At 44.1% G+C, this 16,743-nt stretch overlaps 1 protein-coding gene across 1 annotated transcript; it reads left to right on the top strand.

The window, feature by feature from the left end:
- Positions 1-616: 616 nt before the first annotated feature.
- Positions 617-15,475, top strand: LOC120387112 (schlafen family member 13-like). The gene is made up of 5 exons (XM_039507321.1): positions 617-689; positions 2,338-3,419; positions 4,270-4,398; positions 7,866-8,586; positions 12,912-15,475. Exons 2-5 carry the CDS (start codon positions 2,351-2,353, stop codon positions 13,711-13,713), a joined length of 2,721 nt encoding a protein of 906 aa, XP_039363255.1. The 5' UTR covers positions 617-689; positions 2,338-2,350; the 3' UTR covers positions 13,714-15,475.
- The last annotated feature ends 1,268 nt before the right edge of the window (positions 15,476-16,743 follow it).

The following is a 16,743-nucleotide window of genomic DNA, read 5'->3' as shown; positions in this document are numbered from 1 at the left end:
GCCGCGGGACCAGTGACCGGCAGCGCGCCCCCTGCGGCATGCCGCCCTGGTTGGGGCGGCCAAATTCCTAGAGCCGCCCCTGGTGGTATTATCCTCATTGTAGAAATGTGAGAGTGGAGGCAAAGAGAGATTAAGGCCTCGTCTACATGCAAACTGGGACCAAAATAACTAGATGGGTTTTAATTCACACCTTTAGGTATTTCAGTGCATGGCTCTGGGTGTGGACACTATTATAGCAGAATCACAGTGTGCTGTACTATTTTTATAATTTTGTTGGTAAAAAAAAAATCAGATGAAGTTTTACAGCATCCTATTTCTGGCTTCGATTGGGTAGAGCTCAGCAGTTCGTGGCTCCCTAGCCTATGGTCCTACTGCTAGATGGGCCTCTCTGTGCAGCACTCAAAAGGTTAATGAAACATACCTCTTCAAGGTTAACCCCACATCTCCCTCAGCGCTGAGGATCTAACTCTGCCTGTTTTGTCTTTGTATTGCAAACTCCCCCCTGTCTGATCAAATCAGTAGCTCTAGGACCCAGGGGCTGAGCAGCCGGGGGTGGGGGTAGTGAAATAAACTGAGGACAAGAAGGAAGTTTCTTTCAGTGCTTGGGAGGCAGGACCTTTAGATCCGTTCATAGAGGCTCCTTGTTCTGCGTCTGCAGAGCAAACTCAGAAGAGAAAATCAGAAGCAAGGTAAGACTGCACTCCTCCCCATACAGGCCAGGAGAAATGAGACAGCACCTCCTGGACACAGATCTGTGCCTGCGGTGCAGATTTCAATTCTTATTAAGCACATTAGTGATTTCTAACTGCTATCTCGTAGATCAGAAATCTAAGTTAAATTCCTGGGCAAATCCCCTGCTCAGGAATACTGGGGTAACATCAGTTAAAAAGCAACAAAGAGTCTTGTGGCATCTTATAGACTAACAGACATTTTGGAGCATGAGCTTTCGTAGGCGAATACCCACTTTGTCGGATGCAGGCATCCGACATGCATCTGACGAAATGGGTATTCACCCACGAAAGCTCATGCTCCAAAACGTCTGTTAGTCTATACGGCGCCACAAGACTCTTTGCTGCTTTTACAGATCCAGACTAACACGGTGACTCCTCTGATACATCAGTTAAAAAGTCATTGCAGTTCATCTAAAATTTGTGTTACCAAGAGCAGCATTTGTGTCTTGGTCTTTATTGGGGCCGATTCTTATTTATACTAAAACCACTTTAACACGCTGGAGTTTTGCCGCTGACTTCAGTGGGGCCAAATTTTCACATAGGAGTGTAAAGTGAGTGGCGTTAGTGTAAATATCACTGACAGCCACTTTAACGCTGTTTCACACTGCCACAGCGGCGTGAAGTGGGGTTCAAGTTTGGAAATCAGCCCCTTTCCCCTGGCATTTCCCCCTCCCCCACCAACCAAAGCTGACATTATGTAAAACATTTGGCTCCTTGTCTTTGAGAACAATTGCTAACATTAGAAACTGACCTGGTTACAAAGAAACAGATGGGCAGCGTGGTACTGGGCTCCAGTTTCATATCCTGATTTGATCACAGTCCTGAGCACGAGCACTCTGCTTACATCAGTTTCTTGGTATTTCTGAGATATTTCTTCCTGCACAGAAAAAGCCAAGTATCAGGGGTAGCCGTGTTAGTCTGTATCCACAAAAACAACTAGGATGCCGGTGGCACCTTAAAGACTAACAGATTTATCTGGGTGTAAGCTTTCGTGGGTAAAAAAACCTCACTTCTTCAGATGGGATTTTCTACCCAGGAAAGCTTATGCTCAAATAAATCTGTTGGAAAAAGCCAAGATCCGTGAAAGCAAACAATGTAGATAGTCCTGTAAGTGGAGAACATTCTGCACATGCATTGGGAAGCAGGGGATTTGCAAACAGGGGGCTTGTAGGGCCGGGCCCTTAAATGTTTAAGTAGGTTTTGGAAAAGGTGGTGAGGAAAAAGTCAGAGCTTTGCTACAGGAGCTGTTTTGCTGGAGACGGTTGCTTGCACACATGGGTTAGCAGCTTTTAGAGACAGTTGCGCAGTTTCATTGTCCTTACAATGGAAACTGAGAGCACTTTGTTACATGGAAATAAATCTCCACTGGAGAAATTTAGACCATGCTCATATAGGGAGGAGTTAAACAGACTGATTCCTTTCTGTGTGTTTCAGTTTCTTCTGAAACGCTCTGAAAGTGAAAGGGCAAATCCGTACTGCCCACGAGTGATTCCCAAGGAAAGCAGCAGTATGTCCCCATACTGGGAAGAGGGGTCATCGCCTTCAGATCCACCCACGTTGTTCTATGTAATGTTTTCTGAGAGACCTGTCCCTTTCATTGTTTCAGGAACTTGGTGGCCATGGAGGAGAGCCCTCTCTACGTTGATTGGTCCACAGACTATCCAGATGCGGTTGTAAAAGTGGGAAAAGTGACTTTTGGTGAGAAATCCAGGAACAAGATGACAGATTGCAATTTGAGAAGGAAACAAGTTGGTAACATTTCCCGAGCAGCATGTGCATTGCTGAATTCAGGAGGAGGAGTGATAAAGGCAGAGGTTGATAATAAGGGCTACAATTATGCAGAACATGGGATTGGACAGGATATAGAAAAAGCCCTTACAGAACTTACTCCATCTAAAATGTCTCGAAAATATTTTGATTTTGAATATATGCAGGAAAACAAGTGTGTGTTGATTTTTGTGAAATCATGGAGCAGTGACGGTTCATCTTCACCCCGTATTTGCAGCCTAAGAACACGCTTGTGCCAAAGATCTTTGACTCGAACTGACAGCATGAGTCCTACCGAAGCAGCACTATTTCTCAAAGAGAAGGGAGTTTCTGCCAGGAGAAAACGTGATGAGACAGAACCAAGAGCTAAGAAAGCTCTACTAAGTGACGTTCAGCAGGAACAAAACATGTATACGTCTGCTGAAAGATTTTATCAAAGAGACTTCCTCTGCATTGGGGAAAAACTAAATTTCACTGAGTCAGCACATGTTGAATTTAAGAATTTTGCAACAAAGAACATTTTGAAATACATTAAAGAGATCCTGCCAAATTACATCTCTGCCTTTGCAAACACACAAGGAGGATTTTTATTTATTGGAGTGGATGATAATGGGACAGTTGTTGGATGTAGGAAGGACAAAGTAAATATAAATGAATTAAAAGAAGCAATAGAACATGTTAAGGGGAAATTACCCATTTCACATTTCTGCAGTTCTCTGCCTGGAGTGAACTTAGAATGCAAAATGCTGGACGTGTATGATAAAGATCAAAACTTGTATGGTTACGTCTGTGCTGTGAGAATCCATCTGTTTTGTTGTGCTGTGTTTTCGGAGACTCCGGATTCATGGACTGTGAAGGACAATGAGATCATGAGGATGACAGCCAATGAATGGACAGCCTTGATGATGGCAACTGACCCAGGTCAACATGGGGAAAAAATATCAAAATGTGTAGTTTATTTTTCCATATTAGCACTAACGTCGGTATTTCTAGCATGGCGGTGCCATTGGTAACGTAAGTCACTGGTTGCTACCCCAGACTCTTACAAGGTTATAGGGACTTCTGTCTGAAATTGTATTACTGTACCTGCTATTCTAAGTTACACTTAAGCAGAGTAGCCTTCTGCTCTTTTGGTCAGTTGCAAACACACTTGCCCTATAATCTTTGGTTTATGCTGCACCCAATAACCAGTCTACACCAACTGTGCCAACCCAAATCCTGCAAAATCATCTACATGAGCTTTGACAATACAAACCAAGCTTGAGGGCCATCAATTTTTAATCTAATCATAAATTGTGGAAACCTTATTTGGCTTCCAACTTTTCATTCATTAGCATGAACCAAAAACTAGGGATACTTATCCAGGAGATAATTACACATGAAAACAACAGGACCAAGATCCAATATCATGGTCCTGATTTATGCCTTTTCCTGATTTATGCCTCTCCTCCCTTGATGATTGCCACAGGAATGGAGGGATAACAATTCTTTGCAACCAAAATCCCACTGCCTACCCCCAGCTTGTGGCAATAACCCTCTCAGCCACCCAAAGCGGGACACACTGCAGCTGTGGATGGGTTCCCAGATAAGCACCTCCAGTTAAATTAATTAATCTCATCTCATTTGAAGTTTCCACAGGGTGCATATGCTGCACCAGTTCATTTACAATAGAAAAACTAAATCAGTTCTGTGCATACAGAGTAGAACTCTTTATGGTGGTGAAAAGGTGCAGTAATAGTGTATTAACATGAGCTTTAATTTATGTTTCTAGAGATTTTAAATTTGTGTGAAGCTTTCAGAACTGAGCTGAGTGTGTCATGTGCACCCCCACTCACCAAAACTGTGTTTTCCAACAAAGGCCTCGCTTGTCTGCGTGATCTGCAAGAATCTCTATTTCCAGGTATGCTTTTGTAGTTTAATTCTGGTTTACATATTTTGACATGATGATTGAAGATTTCCATTTAGAATGAATGTTAAAAGGGAATAGTAAATTACTTATTCCCCTTTTGCCTCACATAATTTTCAAATAATTATGAGGCCAGCATGCACTAAAACATTGTATGAACTGGTTAAAAGAGACCAACTGGTAGGTCTTCATATTGACCTCTCTGAATCCTTGTTCCCTGGACAGCGCACTCCCCCACTTGCTACATGTATACAAATGATCATAGAAGTGTAGGACTGAAGGGACCTCAAAAGGTCCAGTCCTCTGCACTCAAGGCAAGAACAAGTGATTTCAAGTGATCCTATCGATGTGATATTTAATTCTTATTTCAGTGTTTTTCACCTAAGAAAGCTGTGGCTGCCATAGCATTATTGTATGTTAAATGAGTGTCCTGATGTATGTTTATGTTCTTCAATATTAAAATGTGAATTTGCTAGAGCTTTATGGAGGGATTTTCAAAAGCGCACAGGATTGACCTAACTTTACTCTCATAGAAGTCAGTGGTAAATACTCTCATTGAATGTAATGGGAAGAGTTAAACTAAGGCTGAGTGCTTTTGAAAATCCTACCCATAATATTTACATTTTGGTTGGGTTTGCTGGATTTCCTTAAAATATAATTTGCTTGAAATTCTGCTTAAACTGGCCAAAGTGGAGTTTTCTTACAAATATATTCAGGATTACAATGTAGGCCCTTTTTTGGAAATGAATCAGTCCTGAATCTTTCCTGATTTCTAAGAATAGTCATGAAACTGAATCTGTTCTCCAAATAAGTAAGGCTGGGTTGTTTGTTAACAGTTCCTGTTAACTATTCACTATTCATTCTCTGTTCCTGATCTATAATATGTCTCATGTGATTGTTTTTGCTCCAAGACTGGAGGATCAACGCATTTTAGACAAGAGACTAGGGAATAATTAGCAAGCTTCTGTTACAAAATGATAGATCAACTATTTGTCTCAATATTTGAGACAAATTCAGGATTGTCAAGTATTTTTCTGAATAATCACTTGGCTGTCAGACTGTTTGCGAACGCAGACGGAGACTTTGATGAATAGCAATGAACTGAACTTGGCCTGTTTGTTTAGGAATATACCTGCGACTATTTTTCTATTATTATTCCAGATTGGTTCAATTCATGTGGCTGAGGGGTGAAAACATTATCTAAGTTGAATGGCATTTTATATTTTAAACATAATAATGTCTGATAAAATAAGGCTAATTTAAAAAAAAAAGCCAAAATTCATCAAAGTTTTGCTTTGTTTGGGAATCATTTTCAAACCAGTCCTGTTAGATATGAGAGGTTTCAGTGTTCATAACTGTTTAATGAAACATATACTGTCTGCAGTTTGTGGGTTCTTCACAATGTCACTGATGTTAGTATTTAATATTTGGGCTGTGAGATTGGTCACCTGAATAATATGGCTTGATCTAATTAAAAGAGCGAGGAGGAATTCAAACAGTTCACTGAGACTTTGTAGGGGAAGGTGTGTTGTACTTAAAAGTACTGCACAGGATCTTTTCAGGGGGAATAAGGCAAAACACCACATTTATTAGTAATACATGCATTAGTTAACACTGTGTCATGTGCATGATATATATTACACTCATGCACTCACACAAGCACACTCCGTCTTGTTGTTACCAATAAGTTGCTCCCCTAACTGCACTGCCTGGGTGAGTTAGATGGGGGAGGGGGTGGAGCCAGGCTTCTGCTGATCCGGATCGATGCTCCCATGTTGACAGGAGGAGACCCGGGGTCTTCTGCAAGACACCTCACATTTATAGCAGCTTCCCTCTCATGCAAATCTGTACCAGATTCAAAATCTGTGTCTGTGTCCCTTGGTCCTTTGTCCTGCTTTCTTCTGCGTGTTGTCCCAATGCTGCAAAGAGGGTGTTTCCAAAAGAAGGTGCTGGCTTCTAACCCCCGAGGCCGTCAATCTGTCTGCTCTTCTTTAATGAGCCCACTTGACACGTTTTATTGTCCTTGGGTCTGGCTTCCATCCCCTCTCCAAGGGTTGCAACTGTGTAGAGGTGCTGCCTTCCACAGCTGGCTCATTCACACCTCGTTCATTCAACAGGGCAATTGATTAAGGGAGTGGTGGGGGGAGAGATCTTATTCTACTAGCAAAAAGACATTTTTCTTCTACTTTAACTATCCTTAGGGGCTATAACATTATACCAAGGCTTAACACAAAGTTTTCTATAAGTTTTTCTACATAGGGATCTGATACAAAGTTCCTATATCAAAGGTCTGGATACAAAGATGTATGAAAATAGCTTAATACAGGGTTATATGAAGAGGCATAATACAAAATCCTATGTAAGTTATGTGAAGATGCTTAATACAGAGATTTATCTACAGGTGGACCTGCTGAGGAAGGAGCATTTCCTAGAGATAACCAGGTCTAGATGTTTGCCAGTTGTAGAACACTTAAATCTCCGTCTGCGCAGCTGTGCAAAACCAAAATGTACAGGAAATGCAGTTACATAAAACACATTCTCTCTGCTTCCCCAGATATACCACACACAACTCACCAAGTCAAAGTCCTTTACCTCATTATCACAAATACAATACTACTTTGTAATGCGGACAAACTCCAAAGGTTGAGTACTCATACCACTACACTTTTTGGACAAATGCCGTAAGGGAATGTTGCAGTTTAAAAAAATCTCAAAACAAAAAACTAAAATATGGAATGCCTGTAATTCTTAATTAAGATTCCCTTTAAACATTTGGAAAAATAAGCAAAATACACAGCTTAGGTCACCCAAATTCTCACTTATCTTCCCTTGTGATCCTTTACTTCTGCCAACATTTCATCGTAACATTTTCTTGAATGAGTTTCTGTTTTCCTTTTTTCTAAAGTGGAATAGCAACTGTCTTGTACAATGTGCACGTGAAACATAGTATTGACTATCAGAGGGGTTGCCGTGTTAGTCTGGATCTGTAAAAGCAGCAAAGAATCCTGTGGCACCTTACAGACTAACAGACGTATTGGAGCATGAGCTTTCGTGGGTGAATACTCACTTCGTCGAATGCATGCAGTGGAAATTGCAGTCAATAGTATTGACTGCAGAGCATTGGTAACAGAGACACACATCTCCAACAGTAAATTAATAAGGAAAAGATGTTTGTATTCAGGTCTGGTTGCTTTCATCTACTTAAAAAGCAATAACCCAATGCCCTCAAATCTGGGAAATACAAAGTTAAGGAAATGTGAAATAATTCCTTTCAATGTCAGAAATATTTCCCAGCACTTTTACTTTTCATAATACTCCTTTCAATTTTGCTAGCTGATGAATTGCAATATATTTTCAACCATAAATTCAGATGGAATAACTTTTTAAAACGGCCTTATAGTGATTTTGAAAAAAAAGAATCATAAAAATGTTATTTTCCCCCTAATTCTCTCAATTTCTAGCAAATGGTAATGGGATAACATACAAACCAGACAACCTCAGCGAAGAGCTGTTCTCAGAGTATCCAGGGCTGGAGGATTTAATGAACGAGCAAATGGAAAAGCTGCAATATTCTCAGGGACTCCTGATATTTGCAAGAAGCTGGGCTGTTGCTGTTGGATTGCCAGAGAATGAGCATGTTGTCTGTGATGCTCTCTTAATAGCCTCAGGCAAATACCCAACGCTGTACACGGTCACGAAGGATTGTTCCATGGCTGGGTTTGAATATTCACAACCTATTGCTTGTACGTTAAAGCAAAAACTGGTAAACGATGGGGGATACACTCAGAAAGTGTGCATGATTCCTCATCTCCTACAGCTTGGAACTAACAGAGCGCGGAATAATGACTCACGTGTACAAGTCAGGTATCCCCTTTCCTATGTTCTCTTGCCCAATGACATGCCAGACTTACTTCACTCACTTGTGATAATCTTGTTGAGTTTTAGATCCTTCTTAAGTGACAGGCTTGGCCGTGAATTTCTCAACCTTCTCACCATTAAACAGTATGAGATACTAACAAAGAATCTTCACAAATTCAAGAAGCTGTTTATCTACGGCCTGCCAGGAACGGGGAAGACAGTTGTGGCCCTGAATATCATAGAGAGGATAAAGAACGTGTTCCGCTGCAGATCTGATGAGATTCTCTACATTTGTGAGAACCAGCCTCTGAAAATAATTGTGGAGTAAGTGTTTTGTAGCTAATTCAAAAAAACTGTGCTGTTAAATAATATCAAAGGGACGATGGGGCATATATGTTTATTGATTGGCAAAAAAAATTTCTCAGGGTATGGCTACACTTGCAGCTGTACAGCGCTGGGAGTTAAACCCGTCTTCGTACAGCTGAGTAGGGAAAGCGCTGCAGTCTGGCCACACTGACAGCTGCCAGCGCACTGTCGTGGCCACATTTGCAGCATCTGCAGCGGCATTGGGAGCGGTGCATTATGGGCAGCTATCCCAGCGTTCAAGTGGCTGCAACGTGCTTTTCAAAAGGGGAGGGTGACAGGGAGCGTGGGGGAGAGAGAGAGAGTGGATTTTTGGAGCCGACACTCTGTCAGCAGCTGCCTTGCAAGTTCCGACCCCTTCCCCTACCCCTCTCTCATTCACTGAAAGCAAATAGCCCTCTTTGTTTTTTGCCTCACAGACCAGATAAACAGCCGCTCTGAAACAGACCCCTCCCCCCCCCCCTGCTGCTTCTGTCCTCAAGCCCCTTCCTTCCCCAAGCAAACACTAGCTGTGGGTGTTCCAAAGGGAGATCCCCCGCCTCTGCTCGAGCAAACAGGAGCTGTCTTTGTTTTTTTGATAAGCAGCTTTGGGAGCCCTGAGTTCACAACAAAACAAACAGAGGCATCACAACAAAACAAAGACAGTAATCTTTACTTAAAAGCATCATGGGAAGCTTCCGGAGGTCAGTTACAGCGTACTAAGATTATTCCCTGTTTACACTGGCACCCCAGCGCTGCAGCAGCAGCGCTATTCTCTTTATTCCTCTTGTCGAGGTGGAGTACATGCAGCGCTGTAGCCAGGGAGATACAGCGCTGTATGTGCCTTGCCAGTGTGGACAGGGAGTGAGTTACAGCGCAGTAAAGCCACCACCAGCGCTGCAACTCTCAAGTGTAGCCAAGGCCTCAGTCGTTGAAAAGAACTTTCTTCTGCATTCAAGAAATGGATCACTGTTTTCTCAGGCCTTGTCTACAAACAAGCCATCAACTCATAATTTTCCACCAATGCGGCTCTGCTAAGTAGGATCAGACAAATAAGAGGTAAAGTGGATTATTATCAATCGGAAGTTTTCCAGTGCTGAGATGATGCGATAGGTGAGAGGGTAGTTTGCATGTTATTGGACAGCATGGGCAGGTATTAATGGCATTTGGGAGGCCTTTTTTGACATCCATCTGTAGATGAGCAGACTCACCCCTGCAGCGCCTCCTGCTGGTGACTTCTGGGAATTAGCTCAATTCAGCTCCAGAGCACCCTCTGCAGGCCGGTGATCCACCTGTCCTCTGGCCCCTGTGTCCCTCCCTGGACCTGGTGCCCTTTTACATGGGGTGCTGCCCCCCTGGCAGTAACCCCTCAGTCTTAGGGTCTCCCCTCCCCAGGAAACCCCCACCCACTAGGTCCCACCTCGCCTCAGTATCAGGCTACTGCCAGTCATTGTCTAGCCCCCGCGCCCTGGGGCAGACTGCAGTATCAGCCTACTCAGCACTGGCAAGGAGGGTTTGGACCTGCTGCCTTGGCCTACCCTGGGCTGCCCTCTGCAACCCCCAGTACCCATTGGCCTTCTGCTAGGCCGCAGCCTGGGGCTTTCCAGACAGGAGCTCCCCAGCTCCTCTGCCTTTCCCCAGCCCTGCTCCACTCCGGTACTCTGCTCAGGTCCCTGCAGCCAGGCCCTTCTCTCTCTACAGGCAGAGGGAGACTGCTGCGTCTGGCTTCCCTGGCCTTTTATAGGGGCCAGCTGGGCCTGATTGGGGCATGGCCCCAGCTGAGCCTGCTTTCCCCAATCAGCCCAGGCTTCTTGCCCCAGCCACAGCCCTCTCCTGGGCTGTTTTAAGCCCTTCTGGGCTGGAGCGGGTGGTCACCCCACTACACCATCTTAAAACAACTTGTGTGAGATTCACCCCTCAACTGGGATGGGAAAATTGCACTTCTGTGGGCCCCCTAACCCCCTGCACCCAGAGGGGATTCAGCTCTAGGGGACACCGGACAGGGTTTCTGTTCCTCTCCTCCCTTGAGGGTGAGTGTGGGGAAGGTCAGTTTTGGTTTCTGCCAGATGCTCTGTGGAGCCTTCCTCACATTTTACCTTCAGCGTTTCCGCTCCATCATTTCCCTCCCTTGGTCCTAATGTTTCTCCCGTCCCTGTTTTCTCTACCAGTCTCTCTTTACCCAGAGCTATTCCATTCTTCCTCCCACGCTACCATTGCTTCTAGTCCTCCCAAACCAGCAGCCCCCTCCTCCTCAATTCTTCCTGTCGCCTCTCCTCCCATCTCCCCTCTCCAGCACTGAGGTCTTGTCCCACCCCTCAACACTGTGTTGCCCCCATCCCCAGCCTCCCTTCAAGTCCTGTCTCTGCTGTCCAAGCACACCCATGTGCTGTTGCTGCTCAGGGTAAGGAAGTGGCTGGTGAATCAGCTGGTAACTGCTTTCTGCTCCGCACTGTCTGCCAGGAGGGGAAGGGCCGCCAGTGATGCAGAAGGCGGCAGAGCTCCTTCACCCCAGGAGTCAAGATTGATTCTCCCAGCCCCGCACCCCAGTGGCCAGCCAGGTGGTGTTTCACTCTTCAGACCCTGGGGTGTCCAGTTGAGCCACTTCCCAGCCAACATGTGCGCACTGACCCACATCAAATACTGAAATCATGTTTATACCAAAAGAGATCCTCATTATAATGGCCCTGTTCACATTTACACTCAGGACAGAACAGTGTAACGGGGCTTAATTTAAATGAGAATAAGGCTCATATTGAATGAGATCCTAAGTACGTCTGTAATCTGTGTAAGCAATTTTTACATATCGATATTGTCATTATCTGAGTGTATGAACTGTCAAGGTAATAGAACAATTATACAAATCGCCTGAATTGGCTGTTGCAGCACCTTATAATGCTTGCTTGTCTTCTGTAATATCTTATTGTGTAGTGTCTATAGTGATTTTAAGCACTGGAGTAACAAACTAATAATCAACACCAAAATTTTGTGTGGGACTACATAACATGGCATCCTTCAGACAATCTGCATGAGATGTCTCCCAATAATTATAATACTGGAACTCTTCACTTAACGTTGTAGTTATGTTCCTGAAAACTGCGACTAAGCGAAACGATGTTAAGCAAATCCAATTTCCCCATAAGAATTAATGTAAATGAGGTTAGGTTAGGTTCCAGGGAAATTTTTTTCACCAGACAAAAGACTAATATATATATACACACACACACAGTATAAGTTTTAAACAAACAATTTAATACTGGTGCACAGTGATGATGATTGTGAAGCTTGGTTGAGGTGGAGGAGTCAGAGGGTGGGATATTTCCCAGGGAATGCCTCACTGCTAAATGAACTAGCAATTGACTGAGCCCTCAAGGGTTCACTCTCACAACAAACTACAAGGCAGCAGGAAAGGAGGGAGGGCAGATAGACACACACACCCTGTTTGTGTGAGGAAAAAAAGTGCATTTCCCCTTTAAGTAGCTGGCCCAAGGCTTAAGTACACTGCCTTGTTAATTAAATCAGCTTTCTGAGACCTGAGATGGCAGCTACTGCCTAGAAGCTCCCTCCCTCCGTTGTGTGTCCCTGCTCTATGGTAAGTGGGGTGCAGGAGCGGGGGGGACACCCTGACACTAGCCCCCCACTTCCTCCCTCCCCCCCATATAGCAAGCAGGAGTCTCTGGGAGCAGCTCCAAGGCAGAAGGTATGAGCAGCACATGGCAGTGGGGGGGAGGGACAGCTGCTGCACAGGGAACTTAGGGGAGCGAGGAGCTGATAGGGGGGGCTGCTGGTCCACCCTGGTTCCAACCACCCACCAGCTAGCTGCAACGGGCTGCTCTTCCTGAAAGCAGCGGACAAAACAGGCGGCTGCCAAAACATTAGAAGGGAGCATTGCACAACTTTAAATGAGCATGTTCCCTAATTGATCAGCAACTTAACATCGGGATGATTTTAAGTGAGGAGTTCCTGTACATTTTTGGGTGTCCTTCTACTAAGTGTTTTATACCTCTATTGTTGTTATATCAGATACGTGCACTATTTGGGTGAGTAAAAGCTCTCCTATTGGAGGTGTGCTGTTTTTGATGTAACAGCACCGAAAGCATGTAGGTAATTGATGAATGTATGTTGCCCTTTGTAAATTTTGTTTTTTTAAATAATCAGAAGCCAAATCTTAAAAGCAAAAAGTTTGCAAGCTTGTTCATACCCAGAAGGAGGTGATTTGATACACTTGTCACTCCTCTAAATTGGTTTGGCTGCACAAACCAACAGAAAATTCACACTAAGCATGCCAAATGTCTTCTTTTATTTTGTAGAAGGAGAAACATTTGCCAGTCTGTGACCCGAGCTGGTTTCTTAAATGGGAATTACGATCCATCAGTGAAGCACATAGTAATTGATGAGGCCCAGAATTTCCGGTCAGAGGATGGCGATTGGTACGACAAAGCTCAGCGCATCACCCAAGGACATGGACATTGTGAACCTGGTGTTCTCTGGATCTTCTTGGACTATTTACAAACAAGTCACCCATTTCCGTGCGGTCTTCCACATCCATCAGAACACTGTCCTCAGGAGTGGCTAACTGTAGGGGTCCGGAATGCCACCCAGATATACAATACCATGGTACAAGAGATGCAAAATATTGTAGAACGTCCACAAATTGATATTCCTTCTGAGCGGTTAAGAATGCTGCTAAATGAAGCCGAATGTGGCCACCCCCTGCCAGGTGTTTGTAGGGTAGAAGAAAACTTGGACAAGGATGAAATAGTGACATATGTGGTTGACACCTGTCGCCGATATTTCCGAAGTGGTTACTCTGGGAAAGACATTGCTATCCTGTGCAACACGACGAAAGAGATAGATAGGTATAGTCACATACTGCAACCCAAAATGAGAGAGATGATGAGGCATTTCAGACTGGGTGCATATTTCACAACAGCAGCTAACGTGCTGGGACATGGCATTGTTCTCGATAGCATACGCCGCTTTTCTGGCCTGGAAAGAAACATTGTGTTTGGTATCAACCCTGTCCCTACACAGGAGGAGATTTCCGACAATCTTAAACTCTGTGTGGCATCCAGAGCTAATTTACACCTACATTTGCTGTATGAAAGGTAATGCTTGAAAATATCATGGTGGTTCACTCAGGATCTGTTTAATAACCCGTGTAGGATTTCCCTTGGGTTGCAGCTGTGCACAGAGGTTGAGAGTCATGTCGCTTTTGTGGTTTTTCACCACAATTCAGACATAAATACAAATCTGACCATGGGTGAAATTTTATCTTAGAGGGCTCCCATCTCCCAGGCTAATAAACTACATGAGACCTGGTGAGGCCTGGGGGTCTTAAAAAGCCAGTTCCTAATATAAACCGAAGGAGCTACATGGGATAGAGTGAGCATGGTCCACTTGAAGCTGACCAGTCCTTCCTGAGCCCTGGGTCTCACTTGTCCTGGAGGGCACCCTATCTCCCTGTTCCCTACTGCAGTATCCTTTTTGACTGTCTGGGAGTGAATTGACAGGGAGGAGGCAGGGTGCTCTTGTAGCCAGAGCAGGGAAGTGAAAGACTTTCCAGCTCAGCACTGATTCCCTGTGCAACACGTGGGCTAATGTTTCAAGAGCGGCCTCTGATTTTGGGTGCCCCATTCTTCAGGTTACCAAGACGCACCACTGTGAGCCACAAAACTCCAGCTTGGCTGCAACCTAACCCTGTAAGGGCCTAAATTCACTTGGTGCCTTACTTTCCGCTGTGCAAATTCCCCAGCTGTTTAAGTTTCAGATGCTGGGGCATGTGTACCGCTCCCTCCCTCTAGGAGCCCAGGCACTTGTCTCACCTAAGCTCAGAGTGGTTCACCAACCAGGGGGAGACTAAGTTTTGTGCAGGAGATGGTTTGGTAGGCGTGCTCAGAGGTGGTTCGGTAGGCATGCTCAGAGGCTGCTTACTGCATTGGGTCCCATTCAAAACTAACCGGAGAAGGAGATGGTGGTGATGCCCACCTCAGAACTTTCAGTGCAGGGGTTAGATGTGGCAGGCCTAGGTCCAGTTCCCTCCTCTCTGCCAGAGGGGTCTCACACGTCACAGGAGGGTGCTGCAACCCCTGAGCTAGGGGGCACATTCTGATGTGTGGTCCCCTCCGTCTCTCCTGAGGAAGCTGTGGATAAATGATAGCGTGATTGGGGCAGGTGGATAGACCCAGGGTCTCCCATGCTCCAGGCGAGTGCTCTAACCACTGGGCCAGAAGTTATAAAGTGGCACCACCTCCTCCCACGGCATCAACCTCGCTCCTGCAAGAGCCGCCTTCGGTGCCTGAGCCGCTTGTCTCCGGGAAAGCAGTTGTCATTTGTGAATGGCCAGCAGAGATAGGGGCCTCACCCTGAGAAAAGGGTGGGCTTAGCAGACACCCGTCTTGTTGGCATCTCCCATTAGCTAGGCTAGGCGGCTTCCTGCCTAGCGTGCTGCCTTTTGTGGAGCGCAGTCTAAGGGGCCGGTCTCTTCCCATTCATTGTACAGGGAGCCTAGGCACCTGTCTTTGTGGATCACAGTGTTGTTCCTATGGACTTTCTAGGTGTCTAACAGTTAGATGTTGCCATGGTGGGCATCACAGTGCTTAAGTCCCCGTGTAGATCCCAGCTATAGTGACTAAATCATTGGCGTTACGGATGCTCAGCACCTTTGGAAATCAGGTCCAGAATGTCTGAAGTTAGATACCAGGATAGACGGGCCTAAACCAAAAGGATTGGACAGGCCGATTTTAACCATTACTTAAATCAGCAAGTAGGAAACCTTGATTTAAATCACTGATTTTAATCTTCTCATGTTTATATTTACGTAACCAAAAATAGCCTTGACACTTTGATTTTTTTTTTGCTAATACTATAGCTTTAAATGCTTATTTAAACAATCATATCTTTAAAAAAGTAAAAATTAAGAATCTGAATAAATTTATGGTATGTTAGAGAATGGTAATTTTTTATTGTGATTTGTGTCAATCTGCATTTGGAATTCTATTAAAAATGTATAAAACCAGCACTTTAAAGTTGTTTAACTAAAACTACCTTAAATGGGTTGGATACACAAGAAAAAAGTTTATCAAAACATGTTTTGCATTTAAAAACTAACTAATTTATTGAACAAAAGTATTAGCTGTAGATAGTGAATTGATGGATAGTTTCTGGTCATTCCAGAGCAGATTTTCAACGGTATTTAGGTGCTAAAGATCTAGAGAGGTGCCCGATGGGAGTTAAATACATTTTTCTTTTTAAAAAAATAAACCCTTTTTAAAAGTTCATTTCAATTTTAAAAAGTTCAATTTAAATAAAGTTTGAATTTTTTAAAATTATCGATTTCTATCCACCCTCTAAGGTACCCAACATTTTTGGAAGTTGGAACGCACTGTTAAACAAAATTTGGAACTTAAGGTCTCTCAGTGGTGCCAGCTCTTGCAATTTTATGGCAGGTCTCGTGATGTTTGCAAAAGTGACCAATTATTAGAGTGAGCGTTCGGGGAAGGCCACCTAACTGCGGAGTGAGCACTGATGTGAAAAACCTTTGCTCATGATAAAAATCATACATGGAAGTTTGAAGGTATGCACTAACAATACCTCCTTAGTATAATACTGAACAGTTAGGGACTAAAATCTAAAACTCCCAAGCAACCATGACCCATCAATCATTTATATCACCAGCATCAATTTCACCCAAAACGTTACTGGTGCACCAGATCAACCAAAATATATTCAGCGGGGAGGGATAGCTCAGTGGTTTGAGCAGGGACCTGCTAAACCCAGGGTTGTGAGTTCAATCCTTGAGGGGCTCACTTAGGGATCTGGGGCAAAAAATCTGTCTAGGAATTAGGCCTGCTTTGAGCAGCAGGTTGGACTAGATGACTTCCTGAGGTCCCTTCCAACCCTGATATTCTATATTAATTAGTCAGCCCACAGTCTGGCTGCAAGTAGCATACAGACAACCCCAAGTACATCATACTGCTCTGACTCCACCAGTTTTTCTTTGGGGGAATTTTAGAATAGGCAATTTTGTCCTGATCCAAACAAATAATTGGCATGGGGGGAAAATCAGGCCCATTCTATATTCTGGGAGGTACGTAGTCAAAGTGCCAAAAAGCTGATGCAAAAAGTTAAAAAAAAAAAAGA

This window comes from Mauremys reevesii, linkage group 20, assembly GCF_016161935.1.
Source record: "Mauremys reevesii isolate NIE-2019 linkage group 20, ASM1616193v1, whole genome shotgun sequence".
NCBI classification, from domain to species: Eukaryota; Metazoa; Chordata; order Testudines; family Geoemydidae; genus Mauremys; species Mauremys reevesii.
Note: the sequence above shows the minus strand (reverse complement) of the source record. Positions and strands in the feature narration are given on the sequence as shown.

Coding starts and splice junctions, on each gene's coding strand:
- LOC120387112 (XM_039507321.1), top strand. CDS start 2,351: ATGGAGGAGAGCCCTCTCTACGTTGATTGGTCCACAGACTATCCAGAT. Junction 4,399..7,865: donor GCAAGAATCTCTATTTCCAG/GTATGCTTTTGT, acceptor CTCAATTTCTAG/CAAATGGTAATGGGATAACA. Junction 8,587..12,911: donor CCTCTGAAAATAATTGTGGA/GTAAGTGTTTTG, acceptor TTTATTTTGTAG/AAGGAGAAACATTTGCCAGT.